This window comes from Salmo salar, chromosome ssa11 (assembly GCF_905237065.1).
Source record: "Salmo salar chromosome ssa11, Ssal_v3.1, whole genome shotgun sequence".
Classification (NCBI taxonomy): Eukaryota; Metazoa; Chordata; class Actinopteri; order Salmoniformes; family Salmonidae; genus Salmo; species Salmo salar.
This window is the reverse complement of record NC_059452.1, coordinates 21,950,631-21,970,662: the sequence shown is the minus strand read 5'-3', so window position 1 is coordinate 21,970,662 and position 20,032 is coordinate 21,950,631. Positions and strand designations below refer to the sequence as shown.

The 20,032-nt window shown below is 43.2% G+C and overlaps 1 protein-coding gene across 1 annotated transcript; it reads right to left on the bottom strand.

Moving 5' to 3' along the window:
• Nucleotides 1–2,323: 2,323 nt before the first annotated feature.
• On the bottom strand, nt 2,324–19,776 carry LOC106562262 (methenyltetrahydrofolate synthase domain-containing protein). The gene is made up of 8 exons (XM_014127029.2): nt 19,556–19,776; nt 19,299–19,402; nt 6,715–6,828; nt 6,426–6,539; nt 5,123–5,213; nt 4,891–5,003; nt 4,651–4,776; nt 2,324–3,632 (listed from the first exon to the last, which is right to left on the bottom strand). Exons 1-8 carry the CDS (start codon nt 19,581–19,583, stop codon nt 2,715–2,717), a joined length of 1,608 nt encoding a protein of 535 aa, XP_013982504.2. The 5' UTR covers nt 19,584–19,776; the 3' UTR covers nt 2,324–2,714.
• Between the last annotated feature and the right edge of the window lie 256 nt (nt 19,777–20,032).

Here is a 20,032-nt window from a genome sequence, read left to right as displayed (position 1 = left end):
CCATTAGCTAATTCCTTTAACATGAGCGTCAATAGGCTAACACCACAATAGCCTATGGTTGGATATAAAATAAGACAAATCTGTTGGAGGTCGAAAACTCCTGTCCAACGTATAACTGTGTAATCGGAGTGTATGTTGCAATTAACCCGTAACAAATCAAAACCAGCAGTTACGGGGAGGGCGAATTCGCCTCGGATACGGTTTCAAAGAGAGGGAGGAAAACGCGTGCCTACCGCCGAGAAACATTTATCCTTCTCTTATAGAGGCACAACGGGCTCACAGACTGCCTTTTGTCAAATACAGCATTCTGGATGTGAGGTTGTTTTTACTGGAATATATAGGCTGTAGCAAGTATAGCCATTGCTAAATAACATTTAAACGGGAGTTTTTATTATTTTGATGACTGGGTTATGTATTTTTTTTCAACCTTGAGATTATGGGCTTATTCTCATTGATAACGTAATGTTTTATCTGGTTTGTTTGCTGTAGATGCTTATATGCTTTTCCTACTTAGCGCTACATCGCATGACATCTGCCCCCCAAAAATACATAGCAAATCACACAAGGCTTAAATCAGTATAAAGACATCTAAAATAATATAGGCCTAAGCATTTCTCGTGCATTATAAGACACCGTGGTTTTATTTCCATTGTATGAATCTAAAGGCTAGACTGCAGAAGACATTTACAATCTGAAATGCCATTTTCACATGAAAACATGTTGATGCAATCTTTCAATTTGTTACTTTGGAAATGTCATATTGGACAGAACGCAGACTTGTTTCAGTGCCGAATCTAACTTGAAATCTTTATGCTTCATTTGACTTAAATACGTGCAAATAGAAGTGCACTGAATTCCCAAATAACTTCCTTAAGTGTCACAAGCTATAAAGAGCACTTCAACACTATACTAGAACTAGTTAAGTAAAACATATATTCGAATGAAACAATAAAACAAATGTTGCATTCACGATCAAAACGTTTTGACTATAATATTGAAATACTGCCTGTTGAAATGTTTAAACCATTAGTGTAAGAAAGATGTAGGCCTACTCATTCTAGAAGTAGCCCTATTATATCAGTGTCTGAAAAAATGGCTAAAATTGCAAAGGAACAAATTAAATCACACACACTATATTCTGCATTTCAATAGTCACTTCAACTTGATGTTAGTGTGTTTATTATATTAAAGTAACCACTTTAGTTGCACTATAACGTTTTTACCTACAAGAACAAATACAGTAATAAAACTTAATTGTTTTGGAAGTGAAGTATTGTTATAATAGCTTATTCTCACATTGGGCCCCATGCCCTGCTGTGTAGATGTAGGAGTTTCTGTGTGAGGCTGTGTGTGACTATGTATGTATGGAGCTGTGTTATCTCACGAGGTGGTGACCACTCTCTGAACTCCAGTGAAATTCCCTTGTATGAGCAGAGCACACAGGGGCAGCAGGCCCAGTCGCTCCACACTGCAGCGGAGGGACCACACATTAGCATGCTGATGACGTGAGCCGGGGCGCAGCACCTCTACGGGGCTGGGATTCCTGCTGGGGCGCCACAGCTGTTCCTGGGCTGGATGACAGCTCCATAAAAAGCCTGCCTGGGTTCTGGTCTGGAGAAGCAGACATGCTATGTGCTCGTCCCTCAGCCTGTCTAAACTACTTTGAACTGTAGGACACCTCTTTGGCCAAGCCGAACATTAGCACAGCAGCTATAAGTCACTGTTAGGCCAACCAAATGCACACAGGTTGTCACGGGGTTAGGGCACTGCAGGTAGCTGCAGATAGAACCTCAAACGTTGGCCAAAGTAGGTTCAAATAAGCCATCAGACATGTCATGCCTGCCATAATGTTTACCTGCTGGTTATACAACATATCTTTAGCAATAGATAGCTCAGAGGTTAGCACATCCAGTATACTACAGCTAGTCCTCTTAACGCCTGCTCCCCACATAGCACCCTCAGTCAGACTAATTGGACTTGTCAGGCCCTCTGATAGGCTATACCATGTGTTATGCCATTAGCGAGAGGAGCGCTGGAAAACAGCCCAATACTGCCAAAAGACAAACAAGGTCCCATGAGAGGATAGGACACTTGATAAAGGGTTAACACACCAGATCACCATCCACCTTGCTATACTATTTCCCTCATCTGTTTTAGATTTAGGTTCATATTTTACTCAGATTGTTCATCAGTAGGATAACTTGCAACAATAGCAACACACAGTACTGACAGACTAGCAGTGTATGGTGTGTACACAGATCATCATTTGACAGTCATAGGTTGTTCAGTCCTGGGTTTTGAGTTATAAAGAAGACAAAAATGGTTAAAACTATGAACTCAAAGTATGGTTTATTTAGTACACAAAATATCCTGTGAATTGTGATGGCATTACATGTAGGGCATTAAACATTGCCCCTGCACAAAGAGACTAACAGGGAAAACTCCAACCTCTCCTTCCTTTGTGACTGACAGACAGGCCTGCCAGTGTGGATGAAACTTCTGTATAGGAACATTTCAAACGGAAACGGGGTTACGTTATCAATACCAACACTAAAAACCATGACGACAAACCAAACTGCTTAAGGCATTAAACAGATTTTCACACTTCACATTGGTACAGTGAAGGTAGCATCATTCCCTTTCATGAAACACAGCCTTTTCTTTCTTTCTGCTGGCTTGGCTTCTGTTACGGAGATGGACAGAGAAGCAGGCAGTTACTCGTTATGGTTGAGCTCCTGCTTGGGGGAATCTGCCTCTGCTTCACTCGTACTCTCTCTACTTTCTCTAGCTGTATTTTTGGGGCCTGTATTTGGTCTGGGCCTCCGGTTGCTTGGACCTGGCCTCCTGCCTCCCCTCTGGCTCTTGGCCAGCTCAGCCTGCAGGTCATGGCCGTTCAGAGAGAGCCCCTCCAGGGCGGCCAGGGCCTGGTCTGCAGCCTGGGGGTCTAAGTAGTCCAGGAAGGCCCGGTGCTGAGCACCCTGCCACGTGAGACGGATGGGGGCTGCCTCCCTCTCCCGGAGAGCAGTCTTCAGCTCGCTGACACGCAGCCCGGCAGGGATGCCCCCCAGGTACACTGTGGTCACGGTCAGGGGGGGCCTGCGCTCACGGGGCTCGCTACCTTCCTCCCTGCTCTCTTGCCTGACCCCATCCCTGTCCCCCTCTCTTCCCCTACCCCTGGCCCCCTCACGGCCTCCTCCTCTGCCTCTCCCCCTGCTTCCATCTCTGCCCCCCTCACGGAAGCCCCCCTCGCGGAATCCCCTGACCCTCCTACCCCCCTCTCTGCCTCCCTCCTGGCCTCCCTCCCCGTCACCATCCCTACCCCCCTCCCTGTCCCCCTCCCTCCTCACTCTTGGTGGGCGTCGTCTGGGTTTCTGCTCAGTCTCCTCCCTGGACTCCCCGTTGGGGTCCCTCTCAGAGTCCTCTTGGGTGTTCCGTCTAGGCCTGCGCCTGGGCTCACGCCGGGGTCTATCACCCTCTGACCTGGGCTCTCTGTCCCTCCGGGGCTCCCTCCTGGCCCTCTCCCTGGGCTGCTGGGGAGGGTGGGTCCCCAGGGTCACGTCCTTCCCTTGCTCCTCCTCCAAGGCCCGGAGCTTCTTCAGCACAGGGATCTTCTCCAGCATCTCAGCGTTCAGCTGCAGGTATACAACAGGACAGGCTCAGGACCGCTAAGGTCATTTCACAGCAGGGCTGCTCAAGGTCAGCAAAGGCACTGGGTTAAGGGCAGCCCAGCTCTGGGTCATGCCAAGAAGAATGGGGTTTAGTAAAGTGATGGGGTACAAACACAATCAAGAAAGCTGATGTTTGGTGTCTGCTCATGCAGTTCTAGGTGACCATGCAAATGTTTAGTGCATGCTAGATTGCTTATGAACTACACCAAAACCCATGCATGACTAGACTACTCGACAAACCTCAAAGGGCACAACAACCAACACAACAGTACTCCATAACAACACATCGATGCTTACAGTACATGAATGCAGAGGAAACAGACTGACAGAGTCTTCAGGAGCGCTGATAACCTCTAACCGTATCATCTTTATTATGGGGGGATATTCCACTTCCCTGGTAAGCTATATAAAGACAGCTCTCTGATTTCCCAGGGCAGAGTGTGTCTGCTAAGGCTGTGATGGCGGCTGCTCCTGTACAGGATATAATGGGCTATTGTTTTACCTTGGCCCCGGTGCCCTCTCTTTAACTGGGCCCTGCACAGCCAGGCTGGCCCGGTGGAGAGGCCTTTGATGATCAGACATGGCCTTCCTGTCTACGAGGTCAGCATGGGTCCTCAGGACGGGCATGGCTGTCTTAAGGGACCACAGAGGTAGCGTGCGTGTGTGGGTGCGCATGTGTGTGTAATGGGTATACTTCTACGGGAAGGTGAGCAAACAAAGCTCAAGCAACACGGTTTGAGGTGCAGCCAAAAGTCACTGGAAAACTACAGAAGATGGGAGCAACTTTAGCCTCATTTTGAAAGCTGTTTTCTAGCTCAAATCATTGAGGTTTCAGCCACTCAGCAACATACAGCAACTAATAGCAGTCGTATGAGTAAAACCAGCAGCTGTAGCTAGCAGCAGAAACAGTAGTTAGAACTTCATAAGCAATGGAATGAATCCTATTGAGCGACAGTAAACTGGGTGAGATTTAGTGTTGTACCTTAGTCCAGATGACGCCCTGGGGCTTGGAGCGTTGGCAGTCTGTCTTGATGACTCTGGTCGGGGTGAGGATGTAGTCCACAGTGATGTCATGGCTCTCAATCAGATCCTCTGGGATGTCAACAACCTGCAGAAATACACAGACATCAAGCACAGACACGCATTGCAAAATAATAGGAATCTGGAGCATGAAGCAACACTACAGGTTAAGACCAAACACAGTGTTTGACAACAGGCTAACCTGGCAGTCATGGACGATGGTAACCACCACAGTGGATTCCGTCACAGCCCCCATGCAGAGCATCATGGCATACTCCATGTCAGCAAAGCCCTCTCCTTTACCTATCCGGTAACCTGAGGAGAAAGGAGAGGTGAGATTAATCCTAACAGTATGGGTGTTGGTGCTGAGCTGGAACTTTCCTGGACCAGGGTAGGTGTCCACTGCCCACAGAGTTATTTCTGCGGGCTCTCACCTTTCTCAGACACGGCCACAGAGCCAACCACCAGAAGATCCACCTGAACCTTGGAATCCAGACCCACAGGGACACTGAACTCCTTCACTCCCTGGAGAAGAAACAAAGAAAAGAAAGAAGAAAAAAGTAAGAAAGAAAAGTGAGAACAGGTGCACCAGATCACAAGAAACAATGGATTCAAACATTTTACATTTGAAACGCGACACTCCAACTAGTCTGGGAACAAAGCATTTGGTCTTCTATGGCGGATTCACCAAGTTGTACAGAGTGACAGCATGTTTATGGGATAATGAATGGGAAGTGGTGAATGAAGGAGGTAAAGTGAAATGTTGAATCTGTTAAGTTCATGTTTTAAGTATCCCTATATTTCTGTTATTACGGGGCTATCACTCAGTCAAGAGTGCGCCTGCGCAGGAAGTCTGTTCGTTGATGGACCTAGCCGTGAGTGCAATGGCTACCTTGTAGTGTGTTCATACGGTATAGTAAACTTTGTTAAACTGGAACCTTGTCGTTGTGTCATTTCTAGTTAACAGAATCCATGTGCACTGAGGCTGGATGGGTGAGAAGTAGTGTTGAGCGATTAGTGCTTTTTGAGGTTGGTTCAGTTTATTACTACAAAATGACCACAATTTGGGATTTAGGTTGATCTTTTTTTTATTTTATTTTTTTAAACATGAAATGCACTATGCATTATGTGCTTTGAATGCTGTAACAAAATACAACTACTAAAAGTCCCATGATGGTAGTGACTGCTTATCACTTATTAACCAGCAGTTCACATAACTTTAATAAAATATTTCAGTTGTGTATATTACATTTGTTTTATTTGATGACTTTATTATTTAATTCCAAGTCATTCTCTCATCTCCATAGATCTGCTGCCTATGCTGTCTGACAAAATCTCTCTCAGAAGGTCTTCAAAGTAAATAAAGCGCGAAGCAACTGTTCTCTATGCATCGCTTCTTGGTCGCGCATTCTTCTATCTCTTACGTAGCAGGCGTAAAAGAAACAGACCGGACAAGTAGCCGCACAATGGATTATGTTGATTGTATTTAATGATCAAGTTTTCTGTACTAAACTATGTAGAACTTTGGCCTGTTGGAAACTACAACGTCGCACAGTTCAGGCATGATCTGATTTATCTTTAGAGAAACTGCAGCGCAATGAGCACACAGAAGAAAAAAAAAGAACGAAATGGAATTCAAATAATTTAACTGAAGTCAATTAGTTGTTTAAAAAAAACAAAAAAAATAACTGACATTTCATTTAATTGCTCAGCACTAGTGAGAAGGGACTGACTCACCTGCGAGGTGGAGCACACTCTCAGTTCTTCTTTGCTTGCTCCCTCAGGCGGGACAATCTTATTGAAGAGTCCTGTGCGAAGGCGAGGGGTCGGCACCAGCAGGGTTTTCCTCGCCTAGAAGCAAGAGGCCAGAGTTTAGTAAGCTAAGAGAATATAACCATAGACAGATGAGTAAAGGGTGTCTAATACAAATAACCTAATTCCAGCACTCCATGGTTATGATCTGGTGATGAGACAACACTACTGAACCAATGGCCCAGGCTCATGGTGGCATGTGACCCAGGGCTACCTGCAGCACGGCCAGCCTCGCCCCCTCCAGCGGCTTGTCAGGGTCCACCTTCACCTCGTCAGTCTCATTGAATACCTGCAGCTCCGACACCTTGGCGCAGGCAGTGTGGGCACCCTGGGGGCAGAGAGGGGGAGAGGGGGCAAGGAGAGAGGATGTGAGTGCACACTTACATCCAGGGTGATGTAGCGTGCCTGCTGCTGGGGTCGGTCCGGGTTCACTTTGACCGTCTGGCTGGACTTGAACTCCTGCAGGGCTGAGAGACGGTCACAAGCCGGGACCGCACCCTGACCGCATAGACAACCACATACAGCAAGACAAGCACGCACACACACAGGACACGTGGTTCAAAAGCATGTGTGTGCCACTATTAACCTATTTTGACCAGTAGACTTTCCTAAAATAGAGATTTTACCACAGGTCAAAGACAAAAGTACTATGATAGCTACTAGCTTACAATATGACATATCTAATAAGGTAGTTAGGCTAGCTATAGCCTGAAGAACCCAAGTTAAATTGCATAGAATTCTACTTCGGCAGAAATTAGCATTTGGATCAGGAAAGTTTCCTCTCACAACTCTACATACCGGTTGTCTATCTGGTTGGTCCATTTCAGGTAGGAATGTGAGACAAAACATCTACAAAGTAGCGTTATCAACCTGATCTTCAGTGTGCTAGTCGTCTGTATGTCGTTTGTATTTTCAATACTGATGCAATTTGCCATGACAAAACACTTGTACAATATGGCCGAGCGTAACCAAACTACAAACACTTACAGATAATTGTGAGAAAACGTGCTTGAGTTGAATTAGGTCTGGCAGCACAACCGATTAGAAAACATACTGAACATTTAGAAATTATGCGACTAAACAGAATAAAAAGGAGGAACTACACTATGAAACAAAATAATGACGGTAAAAAGCTTTGGAGCACCTTAAATTTTGGGCAGAAAGGCAGACTCGGCTCCATCATTCAATGAATCAGATGGCTCATTCACCACAAAACTCACTAATATTGCCAACTTTTTTTTTTCATTGGCAAGATTAGCAAATGCTACACATCCAAGTATAACTGACCAAATTATGAAAGACGAGCATTGGCGCCGGAAGAAATGGCAGCAGTTATTTTGTACATAATGTTTCTGCCACCGTATCTTACGGCAAAAAAAAAAAAGAGCTTCTGGATATCAGGACAGCGATCACTCACCTCAGATTAGATGAAGACTTTTTCTTCAACAAACAAGACGCACAAGACATTCTCCAAACACCCAGCAGGGCCGACATCCACGTTATTTGCAAGAGGAAGCAGCGGTACAGAGGACAAAGAGCCGGATGCCTGTTCAGGACCCGAAAAAGGCGAGTGGGAAAGCTGCCATTACTGTCAATACTACTCGCCAACGTAGAGAGCTTCAAGTTCCTTGGTGTCCACAATCAAAAACAAACTAGAATGATCCAAACACACCAAGACAGTCGTGAAGAGGGCACGACAAAGCCTATTCCCCCTCAGGAAACTAAAAAGATTTGGCATGGGTCCTGAGATCCTCAAAAGGTTCTACAGCTGCAATATCCTGACTGGTTGCATCACTGCCTGGTACGGCAACTGCTCGGCCTCTGACCGCAAGGCACTACAGAGGGTAGTGCGTACGGCCCAGTACATCACTGGGGCTAAGCTGCCTGCCATCCAGGACCTCTACACCAGGCGGTGTCAGAGGAAGGCCCTAAAAATTGTCAAAGACCCCAGCCACCCCAGTAATAGACTGTTCTCTCTACTACTGCATGGCAAGTGGTACCGGAGTATCAAGTCTAGGACAAAAAGGCTTCTCAACAGTTTTTACCCCCAAGCCATAAGATTCCTGAACAGGTAATCAAATGGCTACCCAGACTATTTTGCATTGTGTGCCCGGTATTTGACCCCTCTGCAAAACATGACTTAGTACTTGGTGGCAAAACCCTTCTTGGCAATCAGAGGTCAGACGTTTCTTGTAGTTGGCCACCAAGTTTGCACACATCTCAGGAGGGATTTTGTCCCACTCCTCTTTGCAGATCTTCTCCAAGTCATTAAGGTTTCGAGGCTGACGTTTGGCAACTCGAACCGTCAGCTCCCTCCACAGATTTTCTATGGGATTAAGGTCTGGAGACTGGCTAGGCCACTCCAGGACCTTAACCTGTTAGGGCTAGGGGGCAGCATTGACACGGCTGGATAAAAAACATACCCGATTTAATCTGGTTACCACTCCTACTCAGTAACTAGAATATGCATATACTTATTACATATGGATAGAAAACACCCTAAATTTTCTAAAACTGTTTGAATGGTGTCTGTGAGTATAACAGAACTCAAATGGCAGGTCAAAACCTGAGAGATTCCTTTACAGGAAGTGGCCTGTCTGACCATTTGTTGAACTTCTTTTCCATCTCGCCCGGGAAAAAACAGAATGTCGTCATTCCAGCCCCAGGCTGAAACACATTATCGCCTTTCTCAAGTGGCCCATCAAGAGACACTAGCTTATGCGCGTGACCCCGACCGCCCCCGCCTTTGGGATTTTTTCCTCTGTTTGCCGAAAAGGAGATTCCCTGTCGGAATATTATCGCTTTTCTACGAGAAAAATGTCGTAAAAATGGATTTTAAACAGCGGTTGACATGCTTCGAAGTACGGTAATGGAATACTTAGAATTTTATTGTCACGAATTGCGCCAAGCGCGTGACACTTCTTTACTATTTCGGATAGTGTCTGGAACGCACGAACAAAACGCCGCTATTCGGATATAACGATGGATTATTTTGGACCAAACCAACATTTGTTATTGAAGTAGCTGTCCTGGGTGTGTATTCTGAAGAAGACAACAAAAGGTAATGAAATTTTTATAATAGTAAATATGATTATGGTGAGTGCTAAACTTGCCGGGTGTCTAAATAGCGAGCCCGTGATGCCTGGGCTATGTACTTAGAATATTGCAAAATGTGCTTTCACCAAAAAGCTATTTTAAAATCGGACATATCGAGTGCATAGAGGAGGTCTGTATCTATAATTCTTAAAATAATTGTTATGCTTTTTGTGAACGTTTATCGTGAGTAATTTAGTAAAATGTTACCGAATTCCCCGGAAGTTTGCGGGGGGTATGCTAGTTCTGAACGTCACATGCTAATGTAAAAAGCTGGTTTTTGATATAAATATGAACTTGATTGAACAAAACATGCATGTATTGTATAACATAATGTCCTAGGGTTGTCATCTGATGAAGATCAAAGGTGAGTGCTGCATTTAGCTGTCTTCTGGGTTTTGGTGACATTATATGCTGGCTTGAAAAATGGGTGTCTGATTATTTCTGGCTTGGTACTCTGCTGACATAATCTAATGTTTTGCTTTCGTTGTAAAGCCTTTTTGAAATCGGACAGTGTGGTTAGATTAACGAGAGTCTTGTCTTTAAATGGCTGTAAAATAGTCATATGTTTGAGAAATTTAAGTAATAGGATTTTTAAGGTTTTGAAAATCGCGCCACAGGATAGCAGTGGCTGTTACGTAGGTGGGACGATTTCGTCCCACTGGCCCTAGAGAAGTTAACTGCCTTGTTCAGGGGCAGAACGACAGATTTTTACCTTGTCAGCTTGGGGATGCAACCTTACGTTAACTAGCCCAACGCTCTAACCACCTGCTTTACGTTGCCAAGGTAAGTTGCTAGCTAGCATTAAACTTATCTTATAAAAAAACAAATCAATCAATCATAAACACTAGTTAACCTGTTGGGTCTAGGGGGCAGCATTTGCACGTCTGGATAAAAAAAATGTACCCGATTTAATCTGGTTACTAATCCTACCCAGTAACTAGAATATGCATATACTTATTATATATGGATAGAAAACACTCTAAAGTTTCCAAAACTGTTTGAATGGTGTCTGTGAGTATAACAGAACTCGTTTGGCAGGCAAAACCCTGAGACATTTTCTGACAGGAAGTGGATACCTGATGTGTTGTATTGACTTTAAACGTATCCCATTGAAAAACACAGGGGTTTAGGAATATTTTGGCACTTCCTATTGCTTCCACTAGATGTCACCAGCCTTTACAAAGTGTTTTGAGTCTTCTGGAGGGAGATCTGACCGAACAAGAGCCATGGAACGGTGATGTCCCATTAGACACCTGGCGCGCGAGTTCATGTTGGGTACCCTCGTTCCAATACGTTATAAAAGAGAATGCATTCGTCCACCTTGAATATTATTCATGTTCTGGTTTAAAAAGGCCCTAATGATTTATGCTATACAACGTTTGACATGTTTGAACGAACGTAAATATATTTTTTCCCCTCGTTCATGAAGCGAAGTCCGGCGGGCTTAGATCATGTGCTAACAAGACTGAGATTTTTGGACATAAATGATGAGCTTTTTTGAACAAAACTACATTCGTTATGGACCTGTGATACCTGGAAGTGACATCTGATGAAGAGAATCAAAGGTAATGGATTATTTACATAGTATTTTCGATTTTAGATCTCCCCAACATGACGGCTAGTCTGTATCGCAACGCGTATTTTTCTGGGCGCAGTGCTCAGATTATTGCAAAGTGTGATTTCCCAGTAAGGTTATTTTTAAATCTGGCAAGTTGATTGCGTTCAAGAGATGTAAATCTATAATTCTTTAAATGACAATATAATATTTTACCAATGTTTTCTAATTTTAATTATTTAATTTGTGGCGCTGACTTGACTGCCGGTTATTGGAGGGAAACGATTTCCTCAACATCAATGCCATAGTAAAACGCTGTTTTTGGATATAAATATGAACTTGATAGAACTAAAAATGCATGCATTGTCTAACATAATGTCCTAGGAGTGTCATCTGATGGAGATTGTAAAAGGTTAGTGCATCATTTTAGCTGGTTTTATGGTTTTGGTGACCCTGTCTTTGAATTGACAAAACATTACACACAACTCTTGTAAATGTACTGTCCTAACATACTCTAAATTTATGCTTTCGCCATAAAACCTTTTTGAAATCGTAAAACGTGGTTAGATTAAGGAGATGTTTATCTTTCAAAGGGTGTAAAATAGTTGTATGTTTGAAAAATTTGAATTTTGACATTTATTTGGATTCAAATTTGCCGCTCTTGAAATGCACCTGCTGTTGATGGAGTGCACCACGGGTGGGACGCTTGCGTCCCACCTAGCCCATAGACGTTAACAAAAGCGCATTTGCGAAAAAAAAAGCACAATCGTTGCACGACTGTACCTAACCATAAACATCAATGCCTTTCTTAAAATCAATACACAGAAGTATATATTTTTAAACCTGCATATTTAGCTAAAAGAAATCCAGGTTAGCAGGCAATATTAACCAGGTGAAATTGTGTCAGTTCTCTTGCGTTTGTTGCACGCAGAATCAGGGTATACAGAATCTGGCTCGTTGCGAACTAATTTGCCAGAATTTTATGGAACTATGAAATAACATTGTAGGTTGTGCGATGTAACAGGAATATTTAGACCTATGGATGCCACCCGTTAGATAAAATACAAAACGGTTCCGTATGTCACTGAAAGAATGTTTGAGATGATAGGTCATTAATATGGTCAAATCTGGAAACTAAGGTTTATTATATTTGTCACATCCTGACCAGCAGAGGGAGCAATTGTATTAGTTTTGGTCAGGACGTGGCAGGGGTTTTGTGTGGGTGATTGGACTCCCAATTGAAGGCAGGTGTGTTGAGTTGCCTTTGATTGGGAGTCCTATATAGTAGTGTGTGTTTTTCTTTGGGGTTGTGGGTAGTTGTTTTTGCACTGCGTTTTGTGAGCCTGCAAAACTGTTCCTGTTGTCGTGAGTACTGTTTGTTTTCCCTGTGGATGCTTTGCGTGTTTTCATTAAAAGAATATGAGTATCCACATACCCGCTGCGCCTTGGTCTTCTCTACACTACGACACGTGTGACAATATTATAGTTAAGTCTATGATTTAATATTTGATAGAGCAGTCTGACTGAGCGGTGGTAGGCAGCAGCAGGCTCGTAATAGTCAAAGGTATATGGTTTAGAGAGAAATAGTCGACGCGTCATAATTCCTGTAATAACTTGCGGCTGAACTTGAAAGGGGTTCCTTCGTTATTTTACCGGTCATGTCTTCCATAGAGAATGTCTTGATCTACTTCAAATAAGGTCTGTGTTTTGTGCTTAAACCGCCTCTGCGTTTTGATTGATACCCGTGTAAATCTCACTAGGTAACGTTTGTCAACATATTTTCATAAATCCACTCTACAAAAAAATTATTCGCTTATATTGATCAGTTATATCCTATGGATATCTACACAGTTATAAAATTGGCAAGGTGGTGTAAGCCTAAACCAAACACAGACCTTATTTAAAGTTAATCTAAAAATATCCTATGGAATAAATGAAGGAACTGCTTTTCAGATTTTGCTAGAAGGTGTCATGGGAATTATGACTCGCACTTTGGTAGTCAATTCTTACCATGCCCATTATTAAAATAGGATTTCCTGCATATAGAAATTACAGTTTTTCTTTTCAGCATTCATCACAGGTAACTTAAACTTTATTTTTATTATTCAAACAGTTGAGAGTATTTGTCTCCTAAGCAGACACTTCAGTATCGTTGTCACTTCAGAGCTGTTTGTGTGTGTGTGTGTGTGTATGTATGTATATATATATATACATTTTTTATATATATAAAAATCATAATAAATCGGCACCGGCTTTTTTTAGGCCTCCAATAATCGGTATCGGCGTTGAAAAATCATAATCGGTCGACATCTAGTTTGAATGATGTCTGTATAACAGAACTCATATGGCAGGCAAAAACCTGAGAAAAATCCAACCAGGAAGTGTGGAAATCTGAGGCTTGTAGTAAGTGATTGCCTATACAGTACACAGCGACTTAGGGTTCATTTTGCACTTCCTAAGGCTTCCACTAGATGTCAACAGTCTTTAGAACGTTGTTTCATGCTTCTACTGTGAATATGGAACGAACAACAGGGCCTGGAGTCAGATGAGTGAGGAAATGACATGAGTTCCGAGGCGCGCACTCGCGTGAGTGTGAGCTGTGTTCCTTTTCTTTTCTGAAGACATTGGAATTGTCCGGTTGGAATATTACTGAAGATTTGTTAAAAACATCCTAAAGATTGATGCTATACATCGTTTGACATATTTCTACGAACGTAAATATAACTTTTTAAAAAGCTTTTTGTCGTGACAAAAATTGTTGGACATAAATGATGGACTTTATCTAACAAAACAAAAATGTATTGTGGACCTGGGATTCCTGGGAGTGCATTCTGATGAAGATCAAAGGTAAGTGAATATTTATAATATTATTTCTGAGTTTTATTGACTCCACAAAATGGCGGGTTTGGTTTCGTGTCTGAACGCTGTACTCAGATTATTGCAACATGTGCTTTCGCTGTAAAGTTTTTTTGAAATCTGACACAGGGGTTGCATTATGGAAAAGTGTATCTATAATTCTTTGAATAACAGTTTAATATTTTATCAACGTTTATGAGTATTTCTGTAAATTGATGTGCTCATTCACCGGAAGTTTTGGGAGGCAAAACATTTCTGAACATTACACGCCAATGTAAAATGGGGTTTTTGGATATAAATATGAACTTTATCGAGCAAAACATACATGTATTGTGTAACATGAAGTCCTATGAGTGCCATCTGATGAAGATCATCAAAGGTTAGTGATTAATTTTAGCTGTATTTCTGGTTTTTGTGACGCCTCTCCTTGCTTGGAAAATGGCTGTGGTTTTTCTTGTCTAGGTGCTGTCCTAACATAATCTAATGCTATGCTTTCGCCGTAAAGCCTTTTTGAAATCAGACAATGTGGTTGAATTAACGAGAAGTTCATCTTTAAAATGGTGTAAAATAGTTGTATGTTTGAGAAATTTGAATTATGAGATTTTTGTTGTTTTGAATTTGGCGCCCTGCTATTTCACTGGCTGTTGAATAGTGTGTCCCGCAGGTGGGATGGTCACGTCCCACATACCCAAGAGAGGTTAATGTCAATATGCCTTGTCCATTGCTGTTCTGGTTAGTGTTTATTGGCTTAATTCACTGTAGAGCCTCTAGCCCTGCTCATTATACCTTATCCAACCTCTCAGTTCCACCACCCACACATGCGGTTTCAATTATGTTTCTAGAGACACTCCCTCTCTCATCACTCAATGCATAGGTTTACCTCCACTGTATTCACATCCTACAATACCTTTGTCTGTACATTATACCTTGAAGCTATTTTATCGCCCCCAGAAACCTGCTCATTTTACTCTCTGTTCCGGACGTCCTAGACGACGAATTCTCATAGCTTTTAGCCGTACGCTTATCCTACTCCTCCTCTGGCAATGTAGAGGTGAATCCAGGCCCTGCAGTGCCTAGCTCCACTCCTATTCCCCAGGCGCTCTCTTTTGATGACTTCTGTAACCGTAATAGCCTTGGTTTCATGCATGTTAACATTAGAAGCCTCCTCCCTAAGTTTGTTTTCTTCACTGCTTTGGCACACACTGCCAACCAGGATGTCCTAGCCGTGTCTGAATCCTGGCTAAGGAAGACCACCAAAAACTCTGAAATCTCCATCCCTAACTACTACATTTTCAGACAAGACAGAACAGCCAAAGGGGGCAGTGTTGCAATGTACTGCAGAGATAGCCTGCAGAGTTCTGTCCTACTATTCAGGTCTGTACCCAAACAATTTGAACTTCTTTTAAAAATCCACCTCTCTAAAAACAAGTCTTTCACCGTTGCCGCCTGCTATAGACCACCCTCTGCCCCCAGCTGTGCTCTGGACACCATATGTGAACGGACTGCCCCCCATCTATCTTCAGAGCTCGTGCTGCTAGGTGACCTAAACTGGGACATGCTTAACACCCCAGCCATCCTACAATCTAAGCTTGATGCCCTCAATCTCACACAAATTATCAATGAACCTACCAGGTACCACCCCAAAGCCGTAAACACAGGCACTCTCATAGATATCAGCCTAACCAACTTGCCCTCTAAATACACCTCTGCTGTTTTCAATCAAGATCTCAGCGATCACTGCCTCATTGCCTGCATCCATAATGGGTCAGCGGTCAAATGACCTCCACTCATCGATGTCAAACGCTCCCTGAAACACTTCAGCGAGCAGGCCTTTCTAATCGACCATGCCCGGGTATCCTGGAAGGATATTGACCTCATCCCTTCAGTAGAGGATGCCTGGTTATTTTTTTTTTTTAAATGCCTTCCTCACCATCTTAAATAAGCATGCCCCATTCAAGAAATTTAGAACCAGGAACAGATATAGCCCTTGATTCTCTCCAGACCTGACTGCCCTTAACCAACACAAAAACATCCTGTGGCGGTCTGCATTAGCATCGAACAGCCCCCGTGATATGCAACTTTTCAGGGAAGTTAGAAACCAATATACACAGGCAGTTAGAAAAGCCAAGGCTAGCTTTTTCAAGCAGAAATTTGCTTCCTGCAACAAACTCAAAATTCTGGGACACTGTAAAGTCCTTGGAGAATAAGAGCACCTCCTCCCAGCTGCCCACTGCACTGAGGATAGGAAACTGTCACCACCGATAAATCCACTATAATTGAGAATTTCAATAAGCATTTTTCTACAGCTGGCCATGCTTTCCAACTGGCTACCCCTACCCCGGTCAACAGCACTGCACCCCCCACAGCAACTCGCCCAAGCCTTCCCCATTTCTCTTTCTCCCAAATCCAGTCAGCTGATGTTCTGAAAGAGCTGCAAAATCTGGACCCCTACAAATCAGCCAGGCTAGACAATCTGGACCCTTTCTTTCTAAAATGATCTGCCGAAATTGTTGCAACCCCTATTACTAGCCTGTTCAACCTCTCTTTCGTATCGTCTAAGATTACCAAAGATCGGAAAGCAGCCGCGGTCATCCCCCTCTTCAAAGGGGGACATGTCTTGACCCAAACTGCTACAGACCTATATCTATCCTACCCTGCCTCTCTAAAGTCTTCGAAAGCCAATTCATCAAACAGATTACCAATCATTTCGAATCCCACCGCACCTTCTCCGCTATGCAATCTGGTTTCAGAGCTGGTCATGGGTGCACCTCAGCCACGCTCAAGGTCCTAAACGATATCTTAACCGCCATCGATAAGAAACAATACTGTGCAGCCGTATTCACTGACCTGGCCAAGGCTTTCGACTCGGTCAATCACCACATCCTCATCAGCAGACTCAACAGCCTTGGTTTCTCAAATGATTGCCTCGCCTGGTTTTACCAACTACTTCGCTGATAGAGTTCAGTGTGTCAAATAGGAGGGCCTGTTGTCCGGGCCTCTGGCAGTCTCTATGGGGGTGCCACAGGGTTCAATTCCTGGGCCGACTCTTTTCTCTGTATACATCAATGATGTCGCTCTTGCTGCTGGTGAGTCTCTGATCCACCTCTACGCAGACGACACCATTCTGTATACTTCTGGCCCTTCTTTGGACACTTAACAACCCTCCAGACAAGCTTCAATCCCATACAACACTCCTTCCGTGGCCTCCAACTGCTCTTAAAAAACGAAATGCATGCTCTTCAACCGATCGCTGCCTGCACCTGCCCGTCCGTCCAGCATCACTACTCTGGACGGTTCTGACTTAAAATATGTGGACAACTACAAATACCTAGGTGTCTGGTTAGACTGTAAATTCTCCTTCCAGACTCACATCAAACATCTCCAATCCAAAGTTAAATCTAGAATTGGCTTCTTATTTCGCAACAAAGCATCTTTCACTCATGCGGCCAAACATACCCTCGTAAAACTGACCATCCTACCAATCCTCGACTTTGGCGATGTCATTTACAAAATAGCCTCCCAACATTCTACTCAGCAAATTGGATGCAGTCTATTACAGTGCCATCCGTTTTGTCACCAAAGCCCCATATATTACCCACCACTGCAACCTGTACGCTCTCGTTGGCTGGCCCTCGCTTCATACTCGTCGCCAAACCCCACTGGCTACAGGTTATCTACAAGTCTCTGCTAGGTAAAGCCCCACCTTATCTCAGCTCGCTGGTCACCATAGCAGCACCCACCTGTAGCACGTGCTCCAGCAGGTATATCTCTCTGGTCACCCCCAAAGCCAATTCCTCCTTCTGCCGCCTCTCCTTCAAGTTCTCTGCTGCCAATGACTGGAACGAACTACAAAAACACTTATCTCCCTCACTAGCTTTAACCTCTATGGGCTAGGTGGGACGCTCAACAGCCAGTTGAATCCTGTGGCGCGTTATTCAAATACCTTAGATATGATATTACTTCAATTTTTAAAAAATATGACTTTTACACCATTTTAAAGATAAGACTCTCGTTAATCTAACCACACTGTCCGATTTCAAAAAGGCTTTACAACGAAAGCAAAACATTAGATTGTCAGCAGAGTACCACAGATCACTGCACCTGTACATAGCCCATCTATAATTTAGCCCAAACAACGACCTCTTCCACTACTGTATTTATTTATTTATTTTGCTCCTTTGCACCCCATTATTTCTACTTTGCACTTTCTTCCACTGCAAATCTACCATTCCAGTGTTTTACTTGCTATATTGTATTTACTTCGCCACCATGGCCTTTTTTGCCTTTATCTCCCTTCATTTGCTCACTTTGTATAGACTTATTTTTCTACTATATTATTGACTGTATGTTTGTTTTACTCCATCTGTAACTCTGTGTTGTTGTATGTGTCAAACTGCTTGCTTTATCTTGGCCAGGTCGCAATTGTAAATGAGAACTTGTTCTCAACTTGCCTACCTGGTTAAATAAAGGTTAAATAAATTGTAAACCGTCATGGTCAAAACATGTTGATACAACAGTTGCTAAAATTCTTAACACTATCAAAAAGGCAGGTCCTACAGGCCCTAATTTTGTTGCCCCTGGACTACTGCGCAGTCATGTGGTCAGGTGACAATAACATGCATGTGCATTCAGCTTGTCAATACTTATAAAAACAAGTAGTGATGAAGCCAATCTCTCCTCCACTTTGAGCCAGGAGAGATTGGCTTCATCACTACTTGTTTTTATAAGTATTGACAAGCTGAATGCACCGAGCTGTCTGTTTAAACTACTAGCACACAGCTCGGACACCCATGCATACCTCACAAGACATGCCACCAGAGGTCTCTTCACAATCCCCAAGTCCAGAACAGACTATGGGAGGCACACAGTACTACATAGAGCCATGACTACATGAAACTCTATTCCACATTAGGTAACTGATGCAAGCAGCAGAATCAGATTTAAAAAAACATAAAAATACACCTTATGAAACAGCGGGTACTGTGAAGAGACTCACAGGTACAGACATGCATACACACACACAAATGCTAGCACACGCACTCTACACACACATAGTAATAGGGTTGTATGGTGGTATTATACATTTTGTATTGTAGATATGTAATAATGTTACATAAAACCCTCTTAGCCGCCCCCCCCCCATCTGAGATCTACTGCAGCCCTCATCCTCCACATACAACACCTGTTCTGGATACATTTCTTTCAAACATATTTTGACAAATACTAATAGGGTTAGGTTTAGGAATAGTTAAATCAAATTGCAGTACACTGAACCTCCAGAAATACCCTACCTTGAAATTGGGGATTCTGTTGTGCACAGGCCTTGGAAAGTTTGCAAGATTCTTAGCTTCAATATAATCCCAAACTTTCTCTCGGATGTCCCATTTCGTGGCCCCTAAACAGAAAACAATTCATATGCTTGATGAAATGACAGTTTTCAAGAAAGGGTCACGTAAATCGCAACTTCATAGCGGCAACGGCTAGGCTACCATCCATTGGCATGCGTTAGCATTAGTGACTTTACGCTAAACACGCAGCAATCATTTACCGGGATTAATTGTAATAACGGCCTCCATTGTCCTCTCGTCGAAGATGCAGAAAATTCTCACAAATCACTGACAATTAGTCAAACTATCACAAAGTGACCACAGATTGATTTGCGCACGTGGGAGTTCTGTAACATTGTAGCAACAGCTGCTTGTCAGGGATGTTTTTTTCCTGTATGGTAGCTCGGAAAGACCAAACCTTACACGGTCAAAAGCAAACATGGAATGCATTCATTAAGCCGATTGTTACAAAACGTTTAACGAAAGCAACCGTAACTGACGGGGAAGGACATTCCTAAATTTGTCCAGTAGAAACTCGTTTTAGAACGTTTTGCAATTGTTTGGACTACTGATTGCACATGTCGGCTCTCAATTGACAAATCGCACACTGCACACAGTGCTCGAGACATTTATTTAGCCTTTCAGATAAGTGTCTAAATGTTTTATTACTAAGCAGAAGGACAATCATAAAATCAGTC